This window comes from Festucalex cinctus, chromosome 9 (genome assembly GCF_051991245.1).
Source record: "Festucalex cinctus isolate MCC-2025b chromosome 9, RoL_Fcin_1.0, whole genome shotgun sequence".
Classification (NCBI taxonomy): Eukaryota; Metazoa; Chordata; class Actinopteri; order Syngnathiformes; family Syngnathidae; genus Festucalex; species Festucalex cinctus.
In genome coordinates, this window is record NC_135419.1 from 10985382 (window position 1) to 10999336 (window position 13955).

Consider the following 13955-nt stretch of genomic DNA (forward strand, 5'->3'; position numbering starts at 1 on the left):
GCAGATGATGTGATACTTGAGAAAATGTTTTGAACCAGCATATTTAAATTTTTGACAATCTTGAAGACTTCTAATGAAGGTCACTTTGCTTACAGATCTTTTAGCGCAGTGGTTCTCAATCTGTGGTTCCGGAGCTCTGCTATATTGTTTTTAAAAAAAGAGAGTAGCTACTCCTGTGACAAATAAATCTGAAATCTCTACAGGAAAAAAAAAAAAAAAAAAGTCCTATTTTTGAGAGGAACGTATTATATTTTTAGTTTTACTGATTAAAACTCAGGCTCAGACCTAATCCCTGATAGCATGACATCTTCATCCCTGATCATCTCTGACATCTTGCTAGCAAGAATCTATATTGAAGTAAGTGGAGGAGCTTCATTTAGTCAGGCCATAGCCACGTCTAATAGAAAAGTAGTGTTTTGCTACCATTTTGTGTCATTATTTGATAATTATTTGCATATTTTTTACTTATTTCTTCTTGAAAACAGGAGAGATTAATGGCATCTTTTCCAGAGTACTTAAGTAGCGAGGAAATCTTTCTTCCCTTTAATATTACAAGTTCATCATCATCTCTTCAAATATGATTTAATTTGAGATTTAGACCTTTTTACCTCAACATAACGCGACCCTGAACCCAAAAAGGTTTGAGAACCCCAGTTTTTTAAAGACCTGAATGGATCTGTCATCCACACAAGAAACCAGAGCGTTCAAGGCGCCCTACCTGTGTGACTTCTCAGCAGGAATGCGGCTCTCAAATTCGTCATTGTCAGTGCTCAACCAGCGTGGCACGGCCCGCGGCGTCAAAAGCGCCATGGCTCCTTGAGTGGAAGCGGCTAAGGTTGCATCGACAGGTAGCGACTGGATCTGGACAGGAAAAAAAAAAAAAAAAAAAGACTCGTGTGCGACGCTGGTTAATCTGACTGCGGAAGAGAGACGGCAATCAGCCGTCTTTGGCACGTCGACGACCTCCATCGTCAGCGTTTGTCACATTCTGCTTGTCAGGTCTTGTTTATTCTTGTCACTTCTGTCTTCTGTATCGTGTTCTGCTTTTATTGCAAAATACATGTTTCTCATGACCATTTTTTAAACCCGTTGACTCGTCTTTTGATGGGAGAGGTTAACCTGCAGGAAAAAAGTATAGGGAACCATTACACTTTCAGGAAATTAAAATCTGGACTTGTTCCCTATTGTAGCAGCGTCTGTCCAATCTTTATTTGGGAGTTAATTTGTTTATGTTTTATAAACAGCCCCCCCCCCCCAAAAAAAAGCCAATAAAAATTATATATATATATATATTTTCCACAAAAGATTGTCTGGAAAAGTCCTGAAAAATGTTAAAAGAAATTAGAAAACCAAAAAAGGAAATAAACACATGAATACACAAATCAGAGGTTAATGAACCAGACGTATGCAGGGATTGGCTTATTTAAAAAATATATAAATAAGTAAGTTTAAAAAAACAAAAAACAACAACAATAAAAATTAGATATATATTTTACACAAAAATTGTCTGTAAAAGTCCTGAAAAAATATTAAAAGGAAAAAATAAATAAATAAATGAATATACAAATCAGACGTATGCAGGGGTTGGCCGAATTAAAACACAAAAAAAACAAAAAACAAAAAAAAAGTATAACTAATCTATTCTTTTAGTTTAGAATATATAGAATTGAGTTTAGAATATTACGGGGGTTTTTTTAAACATGAACCACATTCACAATAGCAAATGGCTGACCGAAATGCATCTTAATCATCATTTCGTAAAACATGAAATTTAAGTGGACTTTGAAACAAAATATATTTATCAGTGTAACGTAAATATTAGTGGCCGTCCCCAACCACGGGAGAGTCCGTAAATATAAACACCGTCCGCCTTTTCCTGTTTAGTCCTGAATATCCTGTCTGTCACCATCGCAGTGCACTTACGTAATAGCAAAAACTCCCAAAACAAAACAAAAATGGAAGAGTTGGCAGTTGTTCCTCCATGAATGTAAAGTTTATTTCAGTCGTCCTTCAGTCGTCCTCCGCGGACCGTAAAAGACAACATTTATACATTTGCAGTCCCGACATGCACAACAATCATGAAATCCAAAATGACGAGAAAGAAAAGTTAAATCAAGTTTTTTTTTTTCATTTTGTAAAGTGAAGTGGTACAAGTTTGTGTTATCCACTCATGCAGCGCACAACTTAGATTCAAAAACAAAAATGCCGACAACAAGGTCCACATTCAGAGTACATTTGACAACTTCAAAGCTATTCAAGCTTTTCCGGTGAAGCGAGTCACAAACATCGTTAAACCCAAAACGGGACAGTAAAACCACGACAGAAAAAAAGTTACCGAACATTGAGAGTGCATTGTGCGACATCTCCCGTCGAAACCAATGGAGCGCACTTCAAAAAGTCGACGAACAATCCCACACGCGGGCCATGCATCAGCACGCAAGAGGACATCGGAGCTAAAGCTGAGCTCGTGCACGTGGACGACGTATGGGCTCGCATCAACGCGCGCACACACATTTATATACGGACAAACAAACATTCGTACTTAAGGAACACACCAGGAGAAAATAACTCGTAATCTTACGAAGACGTATTAGGGCCACGCTGAAAAGAAACAGTCAATTGTACGAAAATAAAATCCTCATTTTAAGGGAATCACGTTGAAATTTTTGGAATATGTTGCAATTGAAATCATGATTATGATAAAACATGTTAAAATGTTCTATCGGTCCGAATATTAAGAGAAAAACTACATTGCAATTTTATGTCAATAAAGACATATTTACAAGCATATTTTTGAAAAAACCTTGTTCTAATTTACAGAAAAAAAATCAATTTGGCAAAGTAACAACAATGAAATGGTTATTTTTGGAGGAAAAAGAAAAAAAAAGTAATTTGGCAAGTATCAGTACAAAAAGGAAATGGACATTTTTAAAGGAAATAATTTGGGGAATTTTATAATTTTATAATTTTTCATACAAGAAAATGGCTATTTGAAGAAAAAAAAAACTTTACTAACCCCCCCCAAAAAAAAAAATATGCATTGTAATTTGGCACAAAACAAGGAAATGCTCATTTTTACAAGAAATAATTTGGGGAATTCTCTCCTTAATACTCAATTTTGACTATGTTCATACAGTGCTACGATTTTATTCCCGTGTTTACCACAACTACATTCTCGGAAAATAACGATTTATCGCTTTTTCTTAAAATATTCTGACTTTATTTTCTTGCAAAATTAAAAATGTTTTCCTCTGACAACTTTATTCTGTAGTTACAAATAAGTCTTGTATTGTTCTTTGTAAAAAAAACAACAACTATTATATAGTGTTACCCCCCCCCCCCCCCCCCCCAAAAAAAAAAAAAAAGAAAAAAAAAAGAAAAGAAAGGCAATATCACTTTGGGAACAAAGCAACTTGGTTTTTTTTCCTCTCAAAAAAAAAAAAAAAAAAAAAACCTTGGGCGAGCATTTTTGCAACATTACACCTTTTTTTATTTTTTTTGTGCTAAATAATTCACTGTAATATTATGACTTGCTCTTCGTAACTGCACTTTTCTTTTCAGTGCCGTTCTAATATTCCTGCGTGGAAGACAGACATGCAGTACACACAAACGTTTTAACACAGTAGGTAACACACACACACACACGCATCATACACCACATGCACATGCAGGCATCAACCCAACACCCACACACGCCCACTCAGTCAGAAGTCGTATCTCCCATAGGGAGAAGAAAGCCATCGCACAGACATGAAGTATTAAGTCCAAATATAAATAAACCAAGCGGTAACAATATTAAGGTTACAGAACGAGACGTTTAAGAAAGCTCAGTGTCCTCATTCGCTCCGTCCCCGGCGGTGGACAAAAGTTGCAGACGATCGGTTTTACAAAGCCAGTCAATGCAAAATGTGTACATCTCCAAATATAAAAATACAAATCCACAAAAGAATAACTATAGAGACAAGGTTGTTTTGATACTGGCGTGGAGTTTCCTGGGTAATATTTCTCTCTCTTTGAAGCTAATGGCACTTATGTCGGAAGGGTTCAAATCTCTGTTGTCAGGGAAACACTATCACCACTGTCAGGAATATCTAGAGATATATATTTTTTGTTTTTCTGCGTACGTGTGCCTCGACAGCTATCTGTGACGCGAGCTGGTTCCTCCGGGATGGAAACGTAGGCACCTTTGTGATTGTGACGTGTGGAATGCTCTCGTCCATCAGGGGGGTTGGAGTCAAAAATGGTGGAAACCCGACTAGGCCACAAACTAAAAGCAGGCACAGTGTCTACATTACGTGAAGAACCAAAAAGGATTTGTCTTGTGAAGGCATGATGCAAATGTAAGGCTTTTACACATGACACGTTATCTTTAGTGCATTTCAAAATAAATCAAGGAAATTCAAAGGAGAGTGGTGCTCACGGCGTGTTTACCGAATTCACGAGTACTTGGAAGATTGTATTTACGACTGCTCTTTGGCAATCTGACGCCACTTCAAATCTCAGCTCCAAGGATTCTTCAATTAACACTTTTAATTGGCCGCAATGATTTTCATCATTTTGGTTTCGCGCTAATAACCATTTGTCTCCCCCCGTTAACTGAGGAAAAAGGAGATGCATTGCTCAGTTTTGCGAAAAAAAAAAAAGCACCGTGCTCGATAATAGAACACAATTCATCTGTTCCCTTTCGCAAAAGAATACATGATCCCATTCTTGTCTGTCTGCAGTCATGTTACGAGTCCCGAAAATTCCAAGAAAGAAGAAAGCGGGAAGAGCTCTTGCGGCTTGCGAATGGCCGTCGCTCACCACTCTCTGTTCCGCTGCTTGGTGGTGTCGTACGCTCGGATCACCTCCGACTGCGACACCACTCCGTTCTCGTCTTGGGAAAAGGCGTAGCCGTCTGTCGAATGGAATCAAATGGATTTCAATGACAACATAAACAACTATGAAGGCTTTTTTTCTTGTGCCAAAATGAAAAGAATAAAAAGTCAATGAAAAAAATTACTTTTGTCCATTTTCTATACATTTCCATGTCTTATAGACAAGAGGCAGTCCATAACTCTTTATCTTCATCTACCTTTTTTTTTTCTTCATTGCAGTAGCAAGCTGGATTATCCAAAGAAAACTTGACTTTTTATGTATTTAATTTTGACACACAATAAAAGTAACTCCATAACCAAGAAGCCTTCAAATATGTTTCATGAGAAGACGACACGCTCTGCTATTATGCTAAGCTAATAGCCATTAGCTTTGGGAAACCTCAAGTTACCAAGATAAAAATGAGTACAACAAAAGAATAGGTTATTAAATACACCCACCAACAATGTTTGAGTTCACTCGCAAACAATTGGACTGTTTGATTTTTCATTTTGGGGCCGCATTGTGTGTGGACTTTGAGCTAGCCAGGCTAATGCTAAGCAAACTTAAAATTTAGCATTCACACATAAAATCTGAATTGAGCGGTTCTCCTCATGAAATTTACAGTGATGAACAATGATTATATACCTTAACGTTTTAAAGGCATTATAAAAAAAATATATATATAAATAACAGGAGGCGAAGTGTTACCGAAGGTAATGGTTCCTACAGTCTCACCTTCACATGTCAAAAGCGCCACTCAGTACCTGCGGGCCAACTCAAAGGAGCGCGCTGTGGTGAGTGCATTGTGGGGGAGGATAACAACGCAACATTTCGTCATTTCACAAATTACGGCGCTCTTGCTAATTGAGGACACAGCAGGCACACGAAGGGGGAAGGAAAAATAACCAGAGGAAAAAGGAGGGAGCAGGAACGACTATTGGTCTATTGGAGATATGAAAGCAGAGGACGAAGGTTTTAAAAGGTGAGGTTTGAGTAACTGAAACAATCACACGACAAGTGTCTCATCCCCACCTATGAGACAAACAGAAACAAAATCATCAAACAAAAGGAGACAACACAACAAACAGAAAGAAAATCAAAATCAAACCCACGCTTGTCAACGTGACTTTTGCCAACACGTAAAAGTTAAAATGAGGCGGAAGTCGAAAGGTAGGAATGGAAAACTGGCAACTGGATATCAAATATAAAGCCTGGTTTCTTTTGTTTGTTATTTAATCTAAATAGCACTGTACAATATGAAAACATCATATAACGTAACATCGGTTTTCATATGCCCTAGTTTATACTCTTACAAAATAATAAGCTAAATACTGGCCATCTTTCAAATGCCAGCAAGAGTCTTCAGTAAAGGTCAAAGTGATCTTTTAATATTTATTCAGCCTTTCCGTTTCTTTAGGTATTTGTATTTAGTTCTATATGGATTCTTTTTCTAATACCTTTGGGAGTCTGGAACTGATTAATTGCATTTCCATAATTTCCTATGGTAAATATTGCTTTGGTTTTTGTACAAGGCCGTTTTAACCAAGGTTCTACCGTAAAACACAACAAAAGAAACTAAAGAAGTAAGCCTAACCCCTGGCAACATAAAGTGTTGGATGGGTGTCTAAGGGGCGTGGCCAAGTGAGTCAGGAGCTGGCGTTGGGTTAATTGGTGAGCGACCGGGTGTAAGTGGTGGCCTACAACAGCTCCTTGCGAGTATTCTCATTTTGTATTCGTGTGTTTGACTGTACCGTTCAAGAAACGAAAGCGCCTGGGTGACTGTGACTCTCCTTTCCCACATGTGAGAGCATTACTGTACTTTAGTAGCTTTGTCTTTCCCCCCACGACACTCAAACGGCTGTGTAAGTAAAGCTTGTTCGTCCTTCAAACTTTGAGACGCGACGCAAACCGAAATAAATCAAAATCAACGGTTTGTGACATTGGCACAACACTGCCCCTCATAGGTCAGTCTTGGTACTACGACTGACATCTGGTTTTGGGCATTGTGGATGGATATATGGTTGGTTTTTAGAGTACATTACACACTAAAAGAGTATTGAGAACACGCGTCTCATTTTGTGTGGAGTCTGCCATGTTTTTCAGATAACAAAAAAAACTATCAGTATGTGCGTAGCCTGCAACTTCCCATGAGAAAGGAAGCTGCACGAGACAAAGACAAGGAAGTTGAGTAACTCACGTAGCAGGTTCTGCTGCATGGACTCGGAGCGGTACAGACTCACAGTGCTCTTCTTGAAGACATTTTTCAGGAGCTGGGCCCTCTCCGTCAAGCTGCACATAAACACACCAGAGACACACACACACACACACACACACACACACACACAAGCGCACGCCGTCAGCCAGTGTGCATGCTGAGCGCCACAGGCCGATTTAACGAGGCATTCATCAAGCACCTCTACCTGCTGGCTCCGGCTCCACGTAGGGAGACAAAGTGGCCGAGACACAAAGTGCGGCAAATATGTGAAGCAGCAGGAAAGCGGGGAAGGAATTCATGTAAAGCTAACAAATGTTTGGCTGTTCATACTTGTTTTTTTTTTATGTGTATGTTACACATGTTTTGGCATGTGTGTGCGTGGGTCTGGGACAGCGGCCAGGCCGAGGGATCACTTTCAGCCAGCAGGAGATCTCACACGGATCTGCTGCATGCTAATGGACGCTGCAGGCCTCGCAGCCCAGACAGCTGCAAACCACCATCGCCAAGCTATTCCAATGCACTGCCAATGCATCACTGCAGCTCACATGATGACAATCGACATTTTCAATGACATGATTGCTGATATTACAGTCAAAAGAGGTGGATTAAAGAGCAATCAATCCCGATGGATTGAAGTGCAATTTGGAGAGTTCTACTGGATTCTGCTGATTGCTTTGGAACAGTGACAGCTTGCACAATTCAACCATTCTTGAGCTGAGTCTTTCCTTGAAAAAACATTTCTCATCTCTTCAAGTGCCTGTGATCATGATAAGTTATTTTTATGGCTCTAGAAAGTTGTTACATAGTGTCTTAATTATTATTATTTTTATTTGTGTTATTCTACTTGATATTTTAACACACTTTAAATAGATATATATTTTTATTTTTATTGTTAATTGTATGTACTAGTGTATATTTAAAATAATTTTTAAAAATTATATTTAAAACATTTTTTTTTACCAATGATATTTGGAATAGTTTATTGTTATGATTTTTATTTATAAACCACGTTGAATTGCATTTTTGCATGAAAATGTTTGTTTTAGTTTTTTTTTAAATTTGTGTGGATGATATATTTTAGGGACTAAAATATGGTACAGTAGTTTCTAGCCCTTTTATTAAATATTGAAAGAAAGTAATATGGCAGGGATGGACACTGAACATTGTTGCAATTTTCCAATGGTCAAGCATTTCAAGCCTGAAATTATTCAAAGTCAAGTGCTGATCTACCAGAAGAAATACAATTTCTGTTATGGTTCGAGTTTGAGTCCATAATTTCTTTTGTGACTTGAATTGCTCATTTGCTCGATGCTTTTCCTTCAGATACGAATATTCATTAATTTCAACTAAAAACAAAGAGAAGAAAACCTAGTGTGCAAATGTTTATAAATATTTCAACAAATATGAATACTTACACACTATAAAACTCAACTGCAAGTAAAAGTCTTGAATCCAAATGTTTATTATAAAAGTGATTAAGCAATATTGCCAGCAAAAGATACTCCGGGTGCAAAACAAACAAGGCCCAGTATAGGTTAGTAACAAATACTACATTAGTTACTCTTTACACATATTGTAGTAGATTAGTGTGAAGCCAAGTTTTAGATTCACTGCATGTCACCTGCCACATTAATAGTATGTACATGACAACATAAAAGGAAATCCTATTTGATTTTTTTGTGTGAAAAGGAGCATTAGGTAGGAAAAAGAAAACATAAAATAGACGTATTATGTCCACAGAACAACAAGGGGTTCAAATAGGAGCAGTTATGAACTGACCTAATGCCATTTACCTTTATTTTTATCATAAGCAAAAAGGCAAGTTTTGATTGTCTTATGATGCTCTGGATGACTACTTGGGGCTCTACGTCTACTAGAGGAGGAAGTAGATTAAGCTTTTAAATAAAAGTGTTTGTGTGACCTTTATATACAGTTTGAGTTTGTTTCTGTTTATGCAAAGTAAAAAGGTGTAACGGTGAGTCGTTGCGAACCTTTTCCCGTGCACTACAGCACCAGGATCTTTGGATAACGCCTCCAGCTCCTGCACCTCATCCACCAGCGTCTTGAAAAACACTTTCTTCACCCTGTAACCAGACAACATTGACACACGCACACGCATACACACGGGTGCAAAAGTCACAACGATGAGACTTTAATTTAGCCCAGATGCTAACTGCAGGAATAACAGAGAATTTCCATGGAAGCCCGAACATCAAAGTGGTGATAGGAGGAATTTCCTTAAGTGTAGACATGAGAGAGACTCACACTTTGTAGGCCACGTCAAAGACCAGCGAGGTGATGGGGATGAAGACCAGACCCGTCCAGAAGACCCCCGAAGAAAACATCATCTCTGCCTGACACGCGCACACACACACACACACACAGGTGAGTGTAAGACAATACGGCGCTTAGCAGCCCATCAGTTAAGTGTAAGAGATCTTAGAAGGAAGCAACACCTGATAACAGCCAGCCTTCATCATCCTCTTCAGTGGCTCTTAATGAGAAGCATACATGACAAAACAAACAGTCGTGTTGTGGAAACGCTGAGAGCAGCTGGAGCCAAATAGGTATCCTAAATCCAGCGTGACTAAATGATCCCATGCTTTTGTCTGGACTCACGCAGCCCCCTCGGGCCTCCCAGGTGGAGGAAGTACCTGTGAGGGATTGAGGTGTCTCTTTCACCTGAATCCGAGAGGCTTTTTAATGATACGCTTCATGCAAGCACATCCAGCAGGCCGCCGTGCCACGGAAGTCGCTCCTCTTTTTACAGGTAAATACTGTGGTCCCTTGTTGAAATTATTGGAAGGGATATGTACAGTATGTAGATGATCTGTATTTTAAAATATAACTCGATTTGACGGACCCGGAACCAACAGACAGTCAAATCAAAACAGTACCTTTCAAGTATATTATTTGCAGAATTGGCTGCAATTCACTACAACGCCAGTAAGTGGCGCCATCAACAGACAGCGTGTTCTCGTGTTTATCATAATAGATATATGTTACAGTTAGACTAGAGCAGGCTAAGAAGTACAGAAATGTAGCGGTCATGTTGACAGGGGCGACTGTCCGATCAAAACAATCTATGGACAGATGTGGCGGCCAAGTTAGCAGGGGAAAGACTCCATTCAAATGCAATGTAGCATATGCTAGCTTAGCATCCACCATAAGTACGCAGTTTGAAAGGACCGTGTCATATCGACCTATTTATAAGTCAATAATTGTATTTTTGGTACAGTATACAGTTGTTGTATTTGTGAAGCCATTATTTATTAGGGTTGTAATGATATCCAAACATCACGATACGATATCACAATATGAACGTGACGATACGATAATTATCTCGATATTCTGGGGAGGTTGGCGATATTTAAAAAAGGTCACAATATTGTAAAAAAAATAAAAATAATCTCATACTAAAAAAAGCACAATATTGTGCTTTTGTACATAACAGCAATGCATATAAACCCCCTACAATCTCTAATAACAATATTGAGGCACTTACTTGTTAATGCAAGCACACATTGATCGCTTCACAAGCAAATTAGGTTCCCCTTCATCCGACGATTAGCATAGATTTTAAACATAGGCCAAAACATCCCTAATGAAAATTAAATTGCACTAATAAAATAGCCACTAGAGAGTGCTAGACCTGCCCAAATGGAATTAAACATGACTTTTTTTTTTTTAATAAATGTGTTCCTTTTAAATATTGTGAACATGACGACGACGATATTGTGGCAGTTTTAATATCACGATATCACGATAGTGCCCTTATCGTTACATCCCTATTATTTATAGCATCTAATAACAGAGGGGGAAAAAAAAAACCCGAAGCGCCAACATCGTTGCTCATGAACGTGAGCTCTTGCAGCACCAACAATGTGGCTTGGGTGAACTTCCACACTTTTTAAACAGTTTCCCATTTTTTTATTTTCGATTTATTCACAATAATTGTGTACTGTAGTGGGGATTTTTAGGCTACGGAAAAAGTATGTCAACGGCAATCGTCGAGCTTGTCCACCAATTTGTCCTTTAAATTAAGGTTCTTTAAAAAAAATACATAAGTAAAAAAATAAAATGGTTTTATAATGGGTAGCAGTTGGTTCAGTGTTATGGAGTATTATCATTTTGTTCCGTTCAATAAATGCCTGAAAGCGCATAGGTGATTTATTTCTTCACTTCGCGCCAGCGGCAGTTGAACTTTACTACAAAATTCCAATTTTGGCTAGTAACAAAAAGCAAAAACATGTTGGTGCACTCGTAAGTGAAGGTACCACTTCATTTGTATATGAGCAATTACAAAGTCACTTTATGAGAATATGCCCACTTTAAGACACGAGTTTTCGATTAAAATGAAAATGTTCCAAATTCTAAGGCAGAGAACATAGCTGCCATTAAAGTAACAGAAAGTGTTGCCTTAACAACACAGTCCATCTACGTAAGTTTTACTTTTGAAATGACAATTACAAATTGAATTCATCGTGAAGTCAATAATCTGCAAAAGTGGACATAATCCTTCCTCACTTATGACAGGTAATCCAACATTTCAAGACAGAGCTTTCTGGGGTATTTTTATTTAAAATCCACAAATGATTGAGGAGATTCAGGATTTTTTTTGTTTTTTTTTGTCTTTGTAGGAGGGGGCTTTGGAGGAGGCTCGTGGTGGGGGGGGCATGCATCTTTCAGCTTTCTGTGCAAGACCTTGTTTACTTTGGGCAGCTTGCATTGAAACATTCTGTCATTGCATGTCAAAGTGCACAACTCCGCACTGCTCGCATTGTGATGTGCCACTTGTTCAAACTGCCTGGGCCCCCTCAGCTGTGTCCTTCCTGTAACGTGACACACAAGCGGGCCCCCGGGATGCACACATACGCACACATGTGCACACGCAACACAAGCGCACACATACAGACATCACCATCAGTGTCAAAAGTATCAAAGCGGCGCGTTTGGCTCAAATGAGCTAATCTGCCGGCCATTAGCAGCAAATTGACTTTGATGCGTGACAAAACACGGCGCCTGGAGGAAACCCCAAATGACAGGAAATCAAAAAATGTCTTCCCCCCCCCCCCGCACGCATGGCAGATACAGATGAATGGAGCTTTTCTGTGCAGCTCGGCCACACGACCATGTAACAAGGCGAGGCGACCCAAATTAGACAGCGAAATTACAGACAAACAGATGGACATTTTGTCTGTTTTTCTTGTAAGTTGCTTTAATTATTTTCATGTTTATCCAGTCTTTGTCACAGTTTAATAACGGCGTTTAAGCAGTCCGGAAAGTCTTTTGAAAAATAAATCAGGAGTTGATACTTAATGTAGCAAGTCAGAATACGAAAAGAAAATAAATCTTTAGATTATATCAGGTGTGCACAAAATAACGGTCCCAAAATGGGTCACAGGTCCATTTTTAGTCTTTTTTTTTTTTTTTTTGTCTGTATAAGCCATTTTTATTTGTGTTTTGTCATTTATTTGAGTACTGTACACACAGCCAGAACTTTCAGGCCACCCAAAATTTTCATGTTTTTTTTTTTTTTTTTAAAACAAATATATTATGTCTATAGAGTAAATTTCTGATCAATGATACAGTATATTTCTGGAAAAAAAAAGTAGAATATATCCATGTATTTATGCATTTAAGTCCAGAGGGTTAAGAACAGAAACCTCAAGACAAGTTTACCTAAATAAACCTTAAAAGAATGCAAACAATCAGCAACAAACATTTGTCTGCAGTGAGCCTGAGCGACGCCTCATAGCAGGGGCGGCCCTCGGGTGCTAGATGGGGCGAAAGGGGTCCTGTGGGACAGGAGGGGGGCTGTAATTTCAGGACAAACTAATAAACAGACTGACTGGTGTGGCTCGTTCTTGCCCAAGCTGTTCTCACATAGTTGGGAGCACAGAAGTGCCCCAAAAAATTGTGATCTGATGGGAAATTAGGGCTCTAATTTAGCCTGATTAATCAATTAATTATTTAAGACTTCATGCAGGATGGCCCTATATTTAGATCATAAAAAGTTCAATAAAAAGGGTGAATGAGGCAGCATGGAGCTATGTAGCCCAAGGAACCATTTTTGGCATCTTCAGGTGAGTGAATTTTAACAACATGTCCAATATGAGGCATTAGAAAGGTTCTTATTTAAAATTTTATATTTGTTTTTATTTCTTCTGCTAGTCTGACTAAATTGCTTTATGTGAAACCCAACTGTGGAGAGAAATAGTTGTGTACGGCTGCCTTAGCGTTCATGATGGCTTCAAGCAGAGTTGAATGGCTTCTGCATCATTAAATTCAACGCCTATGATGATGAACGCACAGAAAATAACAGTGACATAAAAAAAGGAGTGAAAACAAAGTTCCTCCTCCTTTTTTCAACACGCCATTGACAGCCTCGTCGACACGGGCCGGCCCCTAAAACAACACCGGCACAGACAAATCTGCCAATAACGCCACAAAAGAGCTCCAGCAGGGAAAGCAAACAGAGAGCTCCTTGCTCAACTCGTCCATCCTCTCTGCATGTTTTAACCAACAACACACACACAAACCTTCAACACTTGAAAGTCAGCAGTGTGATTTGCAGTGTTTGGACAAGACCAAGACGGGTTTTGTCACTCAAACTGTACTTTGCAGTCTGTTATTCATTGTGCAGTCTGAGAAGAATCTAACGATACAACCGCCACTGAAGCAGAAGTGTGGAAACAACACCAGATATAAGAAGTCATAAATAACAGTAAATGCAGCAGGGAATGTGTTTGATTCACATCCAGAAAACATACAGACAACAACATTAAGGCCACTGAGAGCATTTCAACTGCAATTCACATTGAAAATCATTTGGAATTTTGCTCTAACAAAGAGCAATTATCTCGTTAAGTTTGAATGTGGC

The 13955-nt window shown here is 38.7% G+C and overlaps 1 protein-coding gene across 6 annotated transcripts in view; it reads right to left on the reverse strand.

The window, feature by feature from the left end:
* Positions 1–3380: 3380 nt before the first annotated feature.
* The window catches only part of atp8a1 (ATPase phospholipid transporting 8A1), an 84671-nt gene continuing 74096 nt past the window's right edge, over positions 3381–13955 (reverse strand). For 2 of the 6 annotated variants that reach the window (XM_077531366.1, XM_077531364.1), the window contains 4 exons: positions 9338–9426; positions 9064–9156; positions 7055–7146; positions 3381–4897 (listed from right to left, as the gene is read on the reverse strand). In XM_077531366.1, the coding sequence (XP_077387492.1) occupies positions 4800–4897; positions 7055–7146; positions 9064–9156; positions 9338–9426 (372 nt within the window). In that variant the 3' untranslated portion in view covers positions 3381–4799. Of the gene's footprint in view, positions 7147–9063; positions 9157–9337; positions 9427–13955 lie in introns of all 6 variants that reach the window. The other 4 variants (XM_077531368.1, XM_077531367.1, XM_077531369.1 and 1 more) reach the window with 4 other exon arrangements.